The sequence below is a fragment of the Enhydra lutris genome, unplaced genomic scaffold (assembly GCF_002288905.1).
Source record: "Enhydra lutris kenyoni isolate GAN:26980312 unplaced genomic scaffold, ASM228890v2 scaffoldscaffold41, whole genome shotgun sequence".
NCBI lineage: Eukaryota > Metazoa > Chordata > Mammalia > Carnivora > Mustelidae > Enhydra > Enhydra lutris.
In genome coordinates this window covers 6,237,082-6,254,970 of record NW_019154125.1, presented here as the reverse complement: position 1 = coordinate 6,254,970, position 17,889 = coordinate 6,237,082, and the positions used below count along the sequence as shown (strand labels likewise).

Sequence of the window (17,889 nt, the reverse complement as noted above, 5' to 3'; positions counted from 1 at the left end):
GAATTTGAAGGAGTTTGTGTTTAAACTGCCTAATCTTGAGTTCTAATCTGACTTTCCTTTCACATGACTTCCCTGTCTTTGCATAACATTTAAGCCTTATCTTACTGTATTTTATTTTCAGGGCTCACTGTACACGTTGTATGTTGTTAATTTATTTTTTTAATTTTCATTTTTTTTAATCAAGATGCTTTAATTCACTGAAGAATAGAGATAACCGTTTTTTTACCTTTTTTTTTTTTAAGATTTTATTTATTTGAGAGGGAGAGTGAGAGCACAAGCAGGATGAGGAGCAGAGGGAGAAATAGACTTCCCACTGAGCAGGGAGCCCAGTGTGGGGCTCTGTCCCGGGACTTAGGGATCATGACCTGAGCTGAAGGCAGACACTTAACCAGTTGAGCCACCCAGATGCCCCTTAATCCTGATCACCATTTCTCTCCTTTACTCTGCTGTGTTTCAGGACACATTCGCATTTCACATGTGTACCTTCTTCTCTGTTGCTCCCCACACATCATCGCACTCACACATTTATGATGCTGAAGGCTAACAAGCCATGAGTGCTTACTACTTGCCAAGCACCATTCTCAGTGCTCTACACGTTCATCCTCCCAACGATTCTGTGCAGTAGGCATTAATATCATCAGTATCCTCATGCTACAGAGACAGTAAGCAGTGCGTCCAAAGCAACACATCTAGTAAGAGGTGGTGCTAGAGTTAGAACCTAGACAGTCTGGTTCTAGAGCTCTACTCTTGGCCATTCTGCTAATATAGTATAGGGAGAATGTCATCCCACAGATCTTCTTGGAAGCAGATGAAAGTAAATTAAAGTTAATTTCCTTATTTTTACATGTATTTTGAATTTCTTTCAGAAATAATGAAAACCTGTGCAAATTACTTAGCATAGTGACCAACCCATTAGTGAGTACTTAGTAAATATTGGTTATTATTAGCATCATCACATGGACACCTGTAATGTTCATAGCATTGATTAGGGATTGAGAAGAAAATTAAACATTTTAGTTACCTCACATTCCCCAGTTCTAAGAAAAAAACTGAAGAATCAACTGATTGCACAGCATACTTGGCTGTCATCCAAGATGTTTATTTATTTAAAGACTTACTTTTATGCAGCCTCTGCACCCAGCATGGGGCTTGAACTCACAACCTTCTGATCAGGAGCCACGTGCTCTACCAACTGAGCCAGCAGGGCATACCCCTGTTCAAGATGTTTCAGTGAAACTAAGATACTTTGATTTGTTTTGAATTCTTACCTATCAGATGGTATAGTTTTTCTCTTGCCACCAGGTGGCAGCATGTGACATAAAGAAATAACTTAAATCTTTTACTTTATTGTAGACAGTCTTCAGTATTTTGCTTTAAAAACTGTTAAACCATAATAAAAACGAAACATTGTTCTGTGTTCGCCTCTGCCTCTGTTCTCTCTCATTGGCTGTGAAGGAAGGCCCTTTAAGCATATGATGTCCTTGGCCTACATCTAGACCTGCCGCAGTCCTGCCCTGCACACATTCTCCCTCTGTCAGTGCAGAAAGTGTCTTTTTCCTGCATCTTCAACAGAGATTTAAGCCCTTGTTCTTAGATTCTCCCAACTGAATTGTTTCAGTTCAGCAACGATAGGAACTCTATCCTCCTCTTCCCTGTATCTTCCATAGGACCTAGGGAAGTACTGAGTCTAAGGTAACAATTTAACAGATGCTGCTGGGTGAATGACACGTGGCAGGATATGCGTCAGCTAGTGTGTTGAATATTTCTTAGAATTATGATGCATTTTGTGGTTATGTTTATTTTAATTTTTGCTAGGGAAGTCACTGAAAATGGACTTAAATTTAGGTATTATTAGTGCCAGGGGCTGAAAGATTAGTGTCTGAGGTGGAAGGCAATTAATGGCTAATGAAGGTAAAGAACTGACCGTGACAGTTAATCAAAGTCGGGCAAAGGGGAGAGCTAATGGTAAAATGAAGAGGGAGTCAGGCCTCTCTGATCCTGGAGTGCAGTCCTGCATGGGGAAGCAAGAGGCTCGCAAATTAAGTTGGCTACACGGAAATCTATTTCTACTTCATAATTGTGGATCTGCCTAGATACTGATTGTTCCTCAGTGTGAATAATGAAATCTTCCGACATCGGTTTCTTAGCAAATGTTTTTTCCTATTCTGTAACCTATTAATATTCAGATTTGATTGTATTTGTGGAATATAGAAGTGTACAGTGTTCTTGCTTACAGTTCTGACTTATGTGGCAAAAAAGAGTGATCTTTAGGTTGTGCTTTGACAGTATTTAACTAATGCTAAACATTTTCTGTAGGTGTGCCATCAACTTGCTTCATTTTTCTGATAATAAATAAATGTTCCAGATAGATTAATTTACCGGGTTGCTGCCTCTCTCCTTAATGACGTGGACCATCGTCATTAGCACTTGTACTCTGCCATGAGCTGTGAGGTGTCCCCAAGTTTGTTGTCCCCACACCTGCCGCCGTATGCAGGCTCATTGCCTCTGCCCCTGATGCTTGGGTTCATCCCCGCCTACCACTCACAGACAACGCCCTCATGCATGCTTCCCTTTTCTTTTTTTTTTTTTCTGCTAAGATTTTATTTATTTATTTGTCAGAGAGAAAGAGCACCAGTGGGGGGATGGCAGGCAGAGGGAGAAGCAGGCTCCCCTGCTGAGCAGAGAGAGAGCTGGATGCAGGACTCAGTCTCAGGACTCTGGGATCATGACCTGAGCTGAAGGCAGATGCTTTAACCGTAAGAGCCACCCAGGTGTGCTTCCCCTTTTCTTTATCCTACCCCCTCCTCAAAAATTGTTTCTATGGCCTGGGAAATAGAAGAAGTGAAACTGGTTAAAATTACATTTAGAACTGGAAGGAATTTCAAGTTAAGACTGTCCTATGAAAACAGGAGAGCTTTAGTGTAAAGGCTTTATAGTATCTAGTTAAATTGTTGCTCATTTCTTCATTGTTGTCTGTGTTCTAGAGGTGTTTCAAATTGTTATATTGCAACCTTGAAAAATATATGTATGGATTGCTTTTTAGTGACTTGAGTGAAATGAGCAATTAAAATTCTAGCCAGTTGTTGTAAGAGGTATCTCTTATCCTTCTGAGTTCTTGAAATACTTGCAGCTCTGAGGGACAGATACTGTTTCTAACACCCAAGGCTCTTCTCTTAGAAGTTTCATTTTATCTCTAATAAGCCTTAACAGTATTTGTTTAATGTTCATTGTATTTGGGGATTCAGCAGTTTCAGTCGATAGCCACGGGCTTTTAAAACATGTGAACTAATGTCTGCATTTGTCACATTGGCCTTTAAACTAAGGCCTCATTAAGATTGATAATAAATCATTTAATAATACATTTTAAATATAATTTTGCCATCATGTAAACAAAACAACCTATTTATATGCTATTATCTTTTTAATACGCCCAGTGGAGTGGAAGATATTTTATTTCAGTATTTTCAGTATATAATCATGAGTTGGAAGGCAAGTAAATGTAGCATTGTCCAAAGACTATCTCATGGGGCGCCTGGGTGGCTCAATAGGTTGGGCCTCTGCCTTCAGCTCGGGTCATGATCTTGGGGTCCTGGGATCGAGCCCCATGTCAGGCTCCTTGCTCGGCGGGGAGCCTGCTTCTCCCTCTGCCTCTGCCTGCCTCTCTGCCTGCCTGTGTGCTCTCTCTCTCTCTCTGACAAATAAACAAATTAAAAAAAAGACTATTTCATTGAGATAATGAGAATTATGAAAGGAAATATAACTATTTGTATATATTTCAATTTGTAATGAAATTAATTGCATATCATCCTGATATAAAATACATCTTTTTTTTTTTTTTTTTGGTAAGATTTTTAAATTTATTTATATGACAGAGAGAGAGACAGCCAGAGAGGGAACACAAGCAGGGGGAGTGGGGAAAAGCAGGCTTCCCACGAAGCAGGGAGCCTGATATGGGCCTCGATCCCAGGACCCTGGGATCATGACCTGAGCCGAAGGCAGATGCTTAACGACTGAGCAACCCAGGCACCCCAGATATAAAATACATCTTAAGTCCTTTGAGTACAACTGTTCTTAAAGGTACTTAAATACTAAGTACTATTCAGTACTACAAAATTAGTAGTGACTTAAAAATCTTAATATCTCATAGCTTTCTTCAGCCAGTTTTTAAAATGATTCATCAACAGATTGGTAAAAATGTCCATTTTTGTACATAAATTGGCACATTTAGTGTCTTTTATAATATAAACTCTTATTTAGGGGCGCCTGGGTGGCTCAGTCATTAAGCGTCTGTCTTCAGCTCAGGTCATGATCCTGGAGTCCCTGGACTGAGCTCCACATCAGCTCCCTGCTCAGTGGGGAGCCTGCTTTTCCCTCTCTGCCTGCCTGCCGCTCCCCCTGCTTATGCTCTCTTTCTCACTGTCAAATAAATAAAATAAAAAAAAAAAAATGCTTGTTTATATGAAGTTGTAACTCCTTTATGGGATCTTGTAGTTTGTCTGATGTTCTAGGGAGATGTATACATGCAGGGGCCCCTTTAAGGATTTTGAGCCCTGTGAATTTATGAATCTGTTGGCTTCAATATTTAGTTAGCCCGGTTTCTGAGACCATCAACCGTAATTGACATATTATTGGACATAAAGTTAAGTTTTCCCTTATTTATAAGGGTAACTTCAATTTTGAGGAATGTGAATCAATTCAGAGTTGGCTGGAAGCCAGTAACTTCACTGTAACTCCAGTGCACACGAAAAGCGCACTCGCTTCCTGAGTGCCTTGTGAATCTGCAGTGATTAATTCTTCTCATTATTTTGCTGCAAATTCTCATGACCCTCTCTGATGATTCGATCAGCCACTTAGAGTTTATGCATATTCATATCTCCGCGCCCCTGCCGTAGTCACTCGCGTCTCCGCTGCCGACTGGTGTGTTCTTGGTGCAGTAATTGAGCTGCGGTAGATTGATTACTCTGGGGAGCTGTAAGGCCTTTAAAGGTGAAAACATATCAGTCCTGTTAATTAGGAAACAAAAGCTCCGGTGGCAAGTTCAGCCATGAAATGTTTCCAGTGTGGAAAAGATGAAAAGTAGGATTGGTTCCTTTCCATGAACCTGTTTACTTTTTAAATTTGGACTTAAATCTGTGGCCATGCTAGCGGAGAATCACCTTGTTTTATGAATTTTCAGAGAACGCTTGCTGAAGGGGACCTGACTTAGAAAATGAATGCTGTTATCTGTGCTCTCTCAGATGGGATAGTTTAGAGCGTGAATTTATGAACACCTTCGGTAACACTGGCACTATTCGTATAAAACATCTCAATATTTATTTGTATTTATTTGTGTTTTTAGTAATCTTTACCGTCACTGTGGGGCTAGACCTCACAAACCCAAGATCAAGAGTCACGTGTTCTCCTGACTGAGCCAGGTGCCCCCTAATAGCTTACTGTTTTACATAGAAAATCCTTGTGGATTCATTTGGTGTTTAGAGGCTTAATTTGGTTGGTGTTTTAACACTGATTTTTTTTTCGGGGGGGTCAATTTAGTAGTATGCTACATGGGAATAGGGTGAAACTTCATTCAGCACAGCATAAAAATTGAGCTGCTTTTTATCTCTTTATCTTAAGCATCCTTTGATTCTTTCCTTCTTAAACTGTATATTAAGTAATACATTGCCCTGGTGAAAAGGATCGTATATGGAACAGTGGTCTCTAGGAGTAACCTCGTTTCAGCATGGAAGTTCGTGCAGTGTATTGAACTGACATCTTTTTTCTTATCCAGTGATGAGTTTTTCTTTTGGGATATAGTTCATATGCCATAAAATTTACCCTTATTTTAAAGAATACACGTCAGTAGGTTTTAATATATTCACAGTGTTGTGCAACCATCACCAGTACCTGACTCGGGAACATTTTTATCACCCCAAAAGAAACCCCATACCGCATTATCAGTCACTCCCTGTTTCCCTAATCCTTGGCAACCAATAATCTCTTTCTTTCTATGGATTGACCTCTTCTGGACATTTCAATAAATGGAATCATGCTATGTGTGGTTTTTTTACATCTGGTTTCTTTTAGCATAATGTTTTCAAGATTCATCCACATTGTAGTATGAATGAGTACTTCATTTTTTTTTTTTTATGGCTGAGTAATATTGCATTGTAAGGTTATACCACCTTTTGCTTTTTACTCATCAGTAAATTAACATTTGTGTTGTTTCCACTTTTTGGCTATTGCTGCTGATAATGAACATTCGTATAGATCCTTGCCTTGTTCTTGATCTTTAAGAAAGCTTTCAGTCTTCACCAGTTGGTATGATGATAGCTGTAAGTTTTTCATAGATACTGTTGAGGAAGTCCCCTCCTAACCCAACTTGTTTATCATGAAAGGTTGTTGGATTTTGTTAAATGCTTCTTCTGCCTCTGTTGAAGTGATCATATGGTTTTTGTCCTTTATTAATTAACATGCTGTATTACATTGGTTGATTTTCTTACATGGAACATAATGAAATTCTACAGAGTTTTTACATAATGTTCTTTTACTGTTGTGATTTTAAATAATTTGAATCAATTTCTCTACTCTATATTTCAGGCATTTATTAATACAGCAAAAGAAATTTATGAGAAAATCCAAGAAGGAGTCTTTGACATTAATAACGAGGTATGTATACATATATATATGTATAAATAAATATTATTGGCTAATATTAATTTAGAGTTGAATTTTAATTACGACATGGATTTAGGAGTTTAGATTTTTTGAAATTCTTAAAAATGGGTCTGTGATGTCCGTTAACACATTGTTAGTTTATAATCCTCTAACTAAAGATTTGTTCTGTGTTCTATAGTATATAAATGTTTATGTTCTAGTAGGGCATCACTTTGTGAAAATGGAATAAAATAAGTGACCATTTATTTCACACACTGCAAAAAAAAGATAAACCCTCCAAAAAGAGAAGAAAATCCACTTTCATACATGCGTCCATATGGTGTCCTCTGCTTTGGGAAATAATTTTCTAGTGTGTAAATGCACGTACTATGTTACTAATGCACGAGGCTCTCTCTGTTGTCTAGCTTGAAAGAGGGAAGTACCCAATTTGGAAATGATTCCCAGTATAGCATAGCATGTTTTCAGGAGACTAATATATGTAATTGGCAGTTGGTATTGTTTTTGGTTTTGTCTTCTTTGTAAAATTATTTGATGAATATGATTAGGATGAAATGTAAAGTTTTGAAGCATATAATTCAGTGTTTACCAAAGTTATCCTTCTGACCTAACTCCCCACTGCACTTATTTATTTCAGGACGTTTATGTGGATATATGGTAGATTATTTACTTTGACATAAATATTTTTGCCATTCCATATTGAGACTTGGTGCTCCCAAGAGAAAAACCCTTATCCCTCCCACAGTTGCAATTAGGAAAGCACAGTGTTAGGAATCCTTTATTGCGTGTGTGGCTCCTGGCCTGTACATACATGAGGCTCTTCCCTATAGGTCTCAATATTCCTTGCTAAAACAGACAGCAGTCTACCTGAGGTTTCCAAAAAGTACTTGATTTTCTCGTTTCTTTTAATTTGGAGGTACTATATTTCCTAAATCCTATCTTCTAGGCTTCCGTGCGGCAGATTTGGAGTTACTTTAAAGACAGCAGTCAGAGACTAATGCCAGATAAGTGGAACAGTAATTGGGCCTCCGTTTAAAAGGGAACACTCACTGTTTCTGTCTGGTTTCATATAGTAGCTGACTGCTTTGCTGTGCGCGGGGCCTCTTCGAGTGTAATGTGCTGTCAGGAGCCAACAGGCCGTGCGATTTATTTGGCCCAGTGCCAAGTCTGACTCCTTGATTCCTCAAGAAGTTGCTACCAGCCCAGAGGGGGCAAAACCAATGAGCCATAGGGCATGCTTTTTATTAAAGAGGAGTCAAAAGAGCGAGAAGAAACCACATCAGCTGCTGTCAATACTGAGCAAGTGCCAGAAACCCCCAGGCTACTACCGGGGCAGAGCAACTGCCAAGCACTATAAAGCTGAGATTTACTGTGACGGAAAGTTTCCTTCAGAGCTTAATTTCTGAAGCTACTGTATTACTTTTCTCCAAGTGTTGTGTTTGTAGGTAAAAATCCACTTGAGGGAGTGAGGGCTGAGACAGAAGTGTGAGTTTGATGAATGAAAGAACTACTCTGTGTGTGGGTTCTTGGCGAGCTGCCATGTCTTTGGGGATCATAGAAATTATTGATGACACAGAACACTCATATGCCCTTAGCCCGCGCAGCTGATTCAACATGGGGCAGAAACGCCGTCTAGAGAAAAGCTTGGACGTCATTTTAGAGCAGTACAGGGCTGTGCGTATTTTTACCCTTTAAAGATGACTTGCAGTAATCGTTTTAAACGGCGTCTCCATTCTGGGAACACCCTGCCAAGCGGCACTTCGGGTTCTGTCTACTCACAAGTACCTGGGAGGATAAAGGATTCTTTTCAGAAGGATTTCCACAGTATTAGTTTCAAAAGGAAGGAACATCCCCCTCAGAGATACTGTTGTAATGGCGGCAAAAATCCGCTTAATGTCTTTTTTTCCCCCAGTCATTTGTGGAGAAATTATGTCATTAAGAATTCAATAGAGTTCTTTAAATTTAGTTAAACTCTACTATCTGGTTGGGGCCCGTTGACATTTTTATCCCTTTACCTTTCTCTTTCAGGCAAACGGCATTAAAATTGGCCCTCAGCACGCTGCTACTAACGCCACACACGCAGGCAATCAGGGAGGACAGCAGGCCGGGGGAGGCTGCTGTTGAGTCCGTTTTTACTGTCTCGCTGCCCAAATGCGGCTCCTCACTTCCTCTTTCACTCTCTCCTCCTGCTCAGCTGAGACATGAAGCTATTTGAAATGGCTTTATGTCACAGGAGACTTTAATCCTTCAAATTCTTGTATAACTTTGAATAAATTGTTAATGTTCACTTTAAAAAGACAGATTTTGGAGATTGTATTCATATCTATTTGCATTTGATTTCTAGGTCAATTGATGTGATTATTTTTGTTAAATGTTGTCTTGTGCCCTTACCTACGAACTGAACTGTATTAAACACTACAAAGTCATCTTGAGTATTTTAAATCAGTTTGTGTGGTTAGGTTTCACACCTGTGGTGACCTAATGTTTAATATTCTAGAACTGTCCTCAAAAAGTTTGTCAATTTTCAAGGCTGTAAAGAAAACCAGAAGGACTCTTTTAATTCTGTATTTATCATTTACTTTCTGTATATACAGTTTAACCTGCTTGGGTGTACTTTGCCAAGCTTGAATTCTTTAATGCATTTGCATAAATTCTATACCGTTTAGAGCTTAAAGCTACAGAAGCATTGTTAGGAATTGCTTGGACACTGAATTTTAAACTTTTTGACATTGTTAACAAGCATGTTCATCTTTTCTTGTCACTAGTCCAAGAAAATATGCTTAATGTACATTACTAAAGGCTATGTATATGTTAACCTGTTTTAATGCCAAAAGTTTGCTATATGTCCACAGTTTCTTTAAGACCTCTTCAGAAAAGGATTTGTTTGCCTTAATGAATACTGTTGGGTACAAACACAGTATAATGAGTGAAATGGGCAGAAGCAAGAACTCCCTACACCTAAGCGACTCCAAGAATGAATGTCCACATTTAGATGGCACATTATGAGGACTTTAATCTTTCCTTAAACACAATAATGTTTTCTTTTGCTTTTATTCACATGATTTCTAAGTATATTTTTCATGCAGGACAGTTTTTCAACCTTGATGTACAGTGACTGTGTAAAATTTTTCTTTCAGTGGCAACCTATAATCTTTAAAATATGGTAAGCATCTTGTCTGTTTTGAAGGGGATATGACAATAAATCTACCAGATGGAAAATCCTGTCAAAAGTAGAAAAGCTTTAGTAATTTACTCAGTGTGGTGGTTTTATCCTTTTTTTTTTTTTTTTTTCTCCCTTGGTCTATAATGAAATTGTTACAGCAGTGCAAAATAAAATCCTATGTATAAAAGTGTTCCTTTTTTTATTATGACCACATCATTTAAAAAAAAAATTTTTTTTAGTACATCCACATGTATTTATTTGAGCATATTTTTTAAGGGGTCAGCATGTTTTAACACCTTTTTAAAAAATTTTGCCTAAATGTGATCAGACTTAACAATATTGAAATCCTTTTTGTGACGGATGATGTAAGCAAGTATTCCCTACCTTTCAGCCAGCATAAAAGTGCATTCAGACTAGAAGAAGGGTTTATAAAGAAGTTCTAAGTATGAAACTACTTTCAGTTCACTCACTGACTTCAACCTTCTGTGGGTCTTCCTTGAAGATTCAGCAATACTCTCGTCAGAGCCCTGCCATTACTCTTGTGCGAAAACACCTAATGTCATCTTAGGTTTGTTTTAATGAACCCCCTGTGGCCAGAGGGAAAGGTGAGAGGAAACCAAGTTTCTTGAGGATTGTTATTATAAACTTGTCTCTCCTTAAAGTGGTCATATAAAATTCACTGTCATTAATGATGAGTAAAAAATGTTGAGACAACCAAGACTTGTTCTGCTCTGTACTGGGAAGAGGGTGCTTTTTTGGAAATTGTTATTTTGAAGCTGCTGTTAACTTTACCCAAAGTTCAGTGTGTTTCTTTTCCATCCATCTCCCTTAATTCTTCTCTAAATCAAGTATAGGAGGAGAAACAAATGGTAAACACAAACAGTAGCAGACTAGCACATGTATTTTAATACTCTAAGAAAAGACGGAGCCCTCCTACAGCCCTTACCACAGGACCCTTAATCTGCTTCCGACTTGGGCAGCAGGGTGAGTAGTAGACTTCTCTATAATTCATTACCACTTCCTCCACAAAGCTCATCTGCTATTAAAGAATATGTTGGATGAACCGTTTACATTGGTTGACAAAGAAAACAGTGTTGGCTTCTACTCTTTGCCCATTTTATTCCTATATTTCTGTCATAAATACTATAATATTGGCACCTGTAATTGAATCTTTAATACTATAATTGAGTCTTTAATTGAACCTTGATCAATTTCTGCAGCATCTGTGGACACACTTAAGAGCCAAAAAATCAGTCACTAAAAAACTAAATACAACTTATAATGTCTTAACATGTAACATTCCAAAGTTGTAATCTTCATAAAGACAGTGTTACTATTTGTCTTCTGAATTGAAGACAACTGAATCAGGAGCAAATTTTTGAAAGAATAGTATATAATTTGGTATGTAATTCAAACAACATGGGAGCTGAACCAAAACTTCATACACAGTTTGTTTTTAATTTTAAAATAGCCTGTTAACAGGAAAATAGCCCCTATTTGTCCTCATAGTCAAGAAGGTAGAAATGTAAATGATACCAAAATGTGTTTAATCACTCAAGCAGTGACTTATCTGGCTTTGGCACACATTAAATATTCTCTCATAGGCAGTCGAACCCTTTCAAAGCTCAGTACTAAGATTGACAGGATAGGGTTTGACTATATAAGCTAAAAAAATAATGAAAAGAAAATCTTGTTTCATAATAAACAAGAATTGACTACAAAGAGACTGAAATACCGACATGTATATCTTAGAAAAAAGAGTTTACGTGTGTTTTAGTGTTCAAATGAAAATGGAACCTAGCCCCATGGTAGAGTATTTGATAATTACATTGATGTTTACTAGATAATAGTACTTACTTGGTTGAAGTCATGATGGGAAGCTTTAAAGGGCCAGTATGTTTTCAGTATTCAAAAGCTTTCTAATACCATGAGGCCAACTCTTAAAACTGAAGGATGAAGGACCAAAGTCCTGATGGGGGAAAAAACAAAAACCAGTTCACCCTTAAGATTCTTAAGTATCCCTAAAATATAAAAATTCAAACATACAGAAATAAAACAGAAAACATTTCTCACCTGTGAGATTGGAAGAATTTTAAAGTATGACAGCACATTCTGTTGGTCAAACACTCTCAGACGTTGCCAGTGGAAGTGCAAATGTAATGTGTTGCTGGAGAGGAACTTGGTCATACCTAAGTTTTGTTTTTTTTTTTTTCTTTTTAAGATTTTTATTTATTCATTTGCCAGAGAGAGAGTGCTGTTGATCCAGCGATCTCACTTCTAGCAAAATACCCTGATGATAACCTTGCAACAATGCAAAAGCACATAGGCATGAAGTTGCTCACTGCAACATTGGTTGTAATTGCAAAATAATTGGAGATGACCTAAATGTGCATAGAATGATTGAATAAACCATGGGACATCTACCCCAGGGAGCCCTACACAGCTGTACAAAGCATGAAGAAGAGCTCTATGAACTGATGTCATTTCCAGGATATATGAAGGGAGAAAAGTGAAGTGCAAAGGTGTCTACAGGTTACCATAATGGAATCAAGAAGGTAATATAAGAAAGTATGCATGTATCTGCTCATTTGTGCAAAAGAAACAAGCAAGAATAAACTAAAAAGACTGGTTACCTACAGAGGGTGAGTAGGATTGGTATAGAAAGTAAGGAGGATTGGGAATGGGGTATTTGGGTTAAGTGACCTCTCTTTCAGTATACATTTTTCTTTAGTCTGACTCAGAACCATAGTAGTGTTTTCAGCACTCCAAAACTAATTAAAACCAACCATGATGTTCAGGGAACTTGGAATGAATGACCCTGCCTATATTACAAATGAGCAACATTACCACACTGAAGGGGACAGGAAAGAAAACTAGCATACAAGCAGCAACTTTGGGAAACAGGATATGACTCTATAAGGCTAAAGATATAGCAAACTATACACAATTATGTTGTAGGTAGTAGAGATGTATGGATTAGCAATTCTAAAAACACCTTTAGCATATTTAGATTGAGCAAATAAATATATTGCGGATAATGAAAGGTCCATATTGAATAAAGTCACAAATAAAAGTTGGGATAGACTAGAATGGACCCTGTGGTGTTGGATTGAAATTGGAGGTGTTAGGAACTCAACGGTTTTTCTGTGTATGGATGCACAGAGAAATACAGGTAGATGAGTGAGAAAATAGACCTTTCCTAGTTTTGTCTACTCTGAGAAGGGCCCGAAAGTGAAGACACCCCAGCAGCTGTGAGCACACCTAGTACGCAGATAGTGGTTTCTAAATACCTTCTATTAAGGGAACTAGGGCACCCTGGAGAAATGGTTGATTCCAGGGCTGGGGCAGGAAAATCATAAAATAAGTCCGGAGTATTTTGATGCCAGAAAAGTAAGGGAGTGCTCATAAAATGATGGGAATGGAAAGGGGGGCATTACTAGGGACTCAGGCACCAACTTAATGCTTCTGATGGCCAAATCGGGAATGCTTTGAAAAAAGTAACTCGTGTTAGTAATAAGATCGTAAACCATGGGACCAAACATCCATGGTACAAATGAATAATTGCATAAATAAATGAGGGAAAGAGGCAGCTTTTCCTTACAGTAGAATACCAGTCAGTAGAGCTAGAAAGCATGATGCAAACAAAATCCTCAAAAACACAGTAACTGTTAAAGATAGGCATCATTGATTAATGTTGAATGCAATGGGCAAAAGAATGACAAGAAATAAGATATGTACATAGGCTCAGTGTATCCCCACAAGATATTGTTACAGAAGGAAAAATACTAACTTGATGTTTAGCCAACTTGACACCACCTTCATCAAATGATCAAGATGTGAGGACATCATGTACCATTGATGGGATGCGCTGAGAAGGGCAGGGTTCTGTGGGATTCTTGCCAAAAAATGTATAACCTTAACAAAATCATTAGGAAACCTCAGAAAAACCCACACTGAGGAACATCCTTAAAATAAGTGACTAGTGGGGTGCCTGGGTCAGTTGAGCTTCTGACTCTTGATGTAGGCTCCAGGTCATGGGATTGAGCCCCATGTTGGGCTCTGCTCTGCTTGTCCCTCTCCCTCTGCTCCTTTCCCCACGCCTGTTCTTTCTCCAGTAAGATCTTAAAAAAAAAAAAAAAAAAAAATGACTAGTACCCTTCAAAAATATCAAGGTCATGGAAGATAAAGAATGAAAAACTGTCACAGATTCAAGGAGACGTGACAACTAAATTCAGTGTGGGATGCTGGGTGGACCCTGGAGGAGGGTTCTGATGAAGGAAGGGTGTGCAGGGGGCTTCTCTGGTACTAGCAAGATTCTGTTTCTTTTTTTTTTTATTTTTTTATTTTTTAAAAGATTTTATTTATGCATTTGCCAGAGAGAGGGAGAGAGAGCACACGCAGGGGGAGTGACAGAGGGAGAAGCAGTTTCCCTGCTGAGCAAGGAGCCTGATGTGGGACTCGATCCCAGGACCCTGGAATCCCAACCTGGCCAAAGGCAGACACTCAACCAACCGAGCCACTCAAGCACCCCAAGATTCTGTTTTTTGACCTGAGTTGGGAGTTACATAGATATTTGTCTTACGATTTTTAAACTATGCTTATGTGTTTTACGCACGTTCTGATAAATAAGATTTTGTCTCATTAAATGAAAATGCTGCCATATGAGCTATCCTCAAAACAAAAATGTGTGAAGTTTATCTTATCCCTTAGTAATGGGTTGAATTGCACCCTCCCACCCCCAAAAGAATATACTGAAGTCCTAACCCCCAATACGTTAGAATTTGTCTTTATTTGGAAATAGGATTATTACCTATGTTAATTAGAATGAAGTCAGTGTAACTGGGGTCCTGAGAAGAAGATAGCCATGTGAGGACACAGACCCAGGGAGAAGACCACCTGACGGTGAGGGCAGAGGCTGGAGTTCTGCAGCCTCAAACCAAGGAATGCCGGAGGTGACCAGCAAGCCAGCAGAACCCAGGATGAGGCAAGGAAGGGCTCCCTCCAGCATCAGAGGGAGTGCAGCCCTGCTGACATCCTGACCTGGAGCTTAGTCTAGCCTTCTGAACTGTAAAAGAGTGCGTTTCCATTTTCAGCCATGCCCTCTGTGGCCCTTTGTTACAGCCCCCCTAGGAAATTGACATATCCCTTATATCCTGTGAATGGGGACATATTTGGATGGGTTGTCTGTGTGCCTTCAGTAAAAGGTCACATTGCATCTGGCGGCTGATGGGAGGGTAAGAGCTGCTTCACCACCCAGCCCGTGGGGAGTTCACCCCTAGAGAAGCATTCGTCTCCAGGGGGTATTACATCTCCCTGCCTCACATTAACTTAATCTACACATCAAGATGCTATTCGGAACATGAAAGATTTGTACACATTAGACTTTCTTTTTTTTTTTTTTTAAAGATTTTTATTTATTTATTTGACAGAGAGATCACAAGCAGGCAGAGAGGCAGGCAGAGAGAGAGGAGGAAGCAGGCTCCCTGCCGAGCAGAGAGCCCGATGTGGGGCTCGATCCCAGGACTCTGAGATCATGACCTGAGCCGAAGGCAGCGGCCCAACCCACTGAGCCACCCAGGTGCCCCCACATTAGACTTTCTTGATAGGACATTGGAGATAGAATATTTATCATTCCTTTCCCCCGGAATTCAGCTCTAAATCCCACCAGGTGTCAGAGGTACACAACTGTGATCTTCGGATGGGGACTGAGGACAGAAGGCGAGCACCTAGCTAGAGGCTGAGCTGGCCACCAGAGAGCAGGCCCACTGCAGTCTTATACATGACAATTTTGCATTAAAATAGCCACATTCCAGTCCCCAGCAGCTGCAGCTTCACGGAATTCACATTTACAGGAACTTGGTAAGTGGCCACAAAGTCAACTCTCCACTAGTCTTTTAACATATGCCTGTGCATGACTTGGGAGCTGCTGGTGTACAAGTTAGCCAGACCCCACATCCTCTTTCTTTTTTTTTTTTTTTTTTTTAAGATTTTATTTATTTATTTGAGAGAGAGACAGTGAGAGAGAGCATGAGCGAGGAGAAGGTCAGAGGGAGAAGCAGACTCCCCATAGAGCTGGGAGCCCGATGCGGGACTCGATCCCGGGACTCCGGGATCATGACCTGAGCCGAAGGCAGTCGTCTAACCAACTGAGCCACCCAGGCGTCCCTCCACATCCTCTTTCCAACTAGTATAATAAAAGTACTTATTGAGGACTGTCATCATAGATCGGTCGGTCAGGGGCTGTGGTCCCAGAGTCACCTATTCCTAGGACCTGTCCAAAACTCACGACCTTTTTTTTAATGTTATGTTGTCCAAAACCTTTTTTAAATGTTATGTTGTCCAAAACTCATGACCTTTTTTTTCAATGTTATGTTGTCACCATACAGTACCTCATTAGTTTTTGATGCAGTGTTCCATGAGTCATTGGAAACTTAACAATCGTAAAAGACAGTGAGCTTATTCCATTGACCAGCCACGGCACAATGGGCAAAAGTATTTATGCAGAAAATGGGCATGTTAGGGATGAAAAGCAAGGATTATTATATAATTTATTAATAGTTGGCTAGGGCTGTCATAACAAAGTATTAAAGACTGTGTGCTTTAGGGGCACCTGGCTGGCTCAGTCAGTGGAGCGTGCAACCCTTGATCTCAGAGGTGGTGAGTTTATACCCCATGTTGGGTGTAGAGCCTACTATCAAAACAAAACAAAACAAACACCCAACAACAACTGTGTGGTGGTGGCTAGAAGTCTGAATTCAAGATGAGGAGGGCAGGGTTGGTCCCTTCTGAGGGCTGCAAGGGGGGATCTGCTCCCAGCCCTTCTCCTTGGCTTGGAGAAGCCCCTCTGTCCCTGTGCCTCTTCCCATCATCTTCCCTTTGTGTGTGTCTTTGTATCCGCATTGTCCCTTCTTATAAGGACACCAGTCATGTTGGATCAGGGCCCACCCCTATGACCTCAAATTAACTGGATTACTGCTGTAAAGATTCTATCTCCAGATAAGGTCACATTTTGCCATACTAGGATTTAGGATTTCAACCTACGAGTTTGGGAGGTAGGAGAATTTAAGTCAGAGCATAATAAAGGTTGGTTGTGGAGTATGGATTTAGAGAGTAAGAAAGAGAAGCACTTAGCTCTTTAATCAGCCCAGTATGTGCTGATGGTTAAGCTGGGATTTGGGGAACACCACACGGGACATGAACAAGCCTGCTATAAAGAGACTATAAAGAATGCTCCCTCAATGTTTCTTATGTTTGTCTGTGTCTACTAAATCTAGAGAAAAGCTCAGTGCGTGGAATTCTCTTCCTGATTCCAAATACCTCACTACATAATCAAGACCCACTGGGTTCCAGTGGGTCTTGGAGTCATGGAGTCCAGCCTGCATGACTCCATGGAGCTGGCATGTGTATGTCTCCGTTGGGGTCCGCTGCTCCGAGGGCCTCATGTCATCCTGTCAGGCAGCATGGCCCATCTGCGTAACAAAACTCTTCAGCACAAGACATGCAGTGGTGCTGTGCTTTCCAATTCTTGCTTCCCGCTCCTTTCTCAGCCTCAATATTGTTTCCCTCCTTCCTTCCATCCTCCCTCCCTTCCTTCCTCCCTCCCTTCCTTCCTTCCTTTCTCTTTCTTTTCTTTTTCTTCCTTCCTTCCTTCCTTCCTTCCTTCCTTCCTTCTTTCTCTCTTTCTTTCTTTCTTTCTCTTTCTTCTTCCTTCCTTTCTTTCTTTCTTTCTTTCTTTCTTTCTTTCTTTCTTCTTTCTTTCATTTCAGATTTATTTTAGGGATGCCTGTGTGACTCAGTTGGTTAAGCATCTGCCTTTGGCTCAGGTATGATCCCAGGGTCCTGGGATTGAGCCCCATAATGGGCTCCTTGCTCAGCGGGGAGTCTGCTTTTCCCTCTGCCTGCCTCTCCCCCTGCTTGTGCTCTCTCTCTCTCTCTCTCTCTATCTCTGACAAGTAGGTGAATAAAATTTTTTTAAAATTACTAAAATTATATATGTACATCGCTACCAAAAAGTTGAATAGTACTAGAAGACTTATAGTAAAAGGAACCATCTGTTGTCCCACCTGTCCCCAATT

The 17,889-nt window shown here is 39.8% G+C and overlaps 1 protein-coding gene across 1 annotated transcript in view; it reads left to right on the top strand.

Moving 5' to 3' along the window:
* Window positions 1–9,942, top strand: part of LOC111155454 (RAB2A, member RAS oncogene family) — a 94,604-nt gene extending 84,662 nt beyond the window's left edge. The window contains exons 7-8 of the mRNA XM_022515619.1: window positions 6,577–6,645; window positions 8,680–9,942. Coding sequence (XP_022371327.1) covers window positions 6,577–6,645; window positions 8,680–8,775 — 165 coding nt within the window. The 3' untranslated portion in view covers window positions 8,776–9,942. The remainder of the gene's footprint in view (window positions 1–6,576; window positions 6,646–8,679) is intronic.
* The last annotated feature ends 7,947 nt before the right edge of the window (window positions 9,943–17,889 follow it).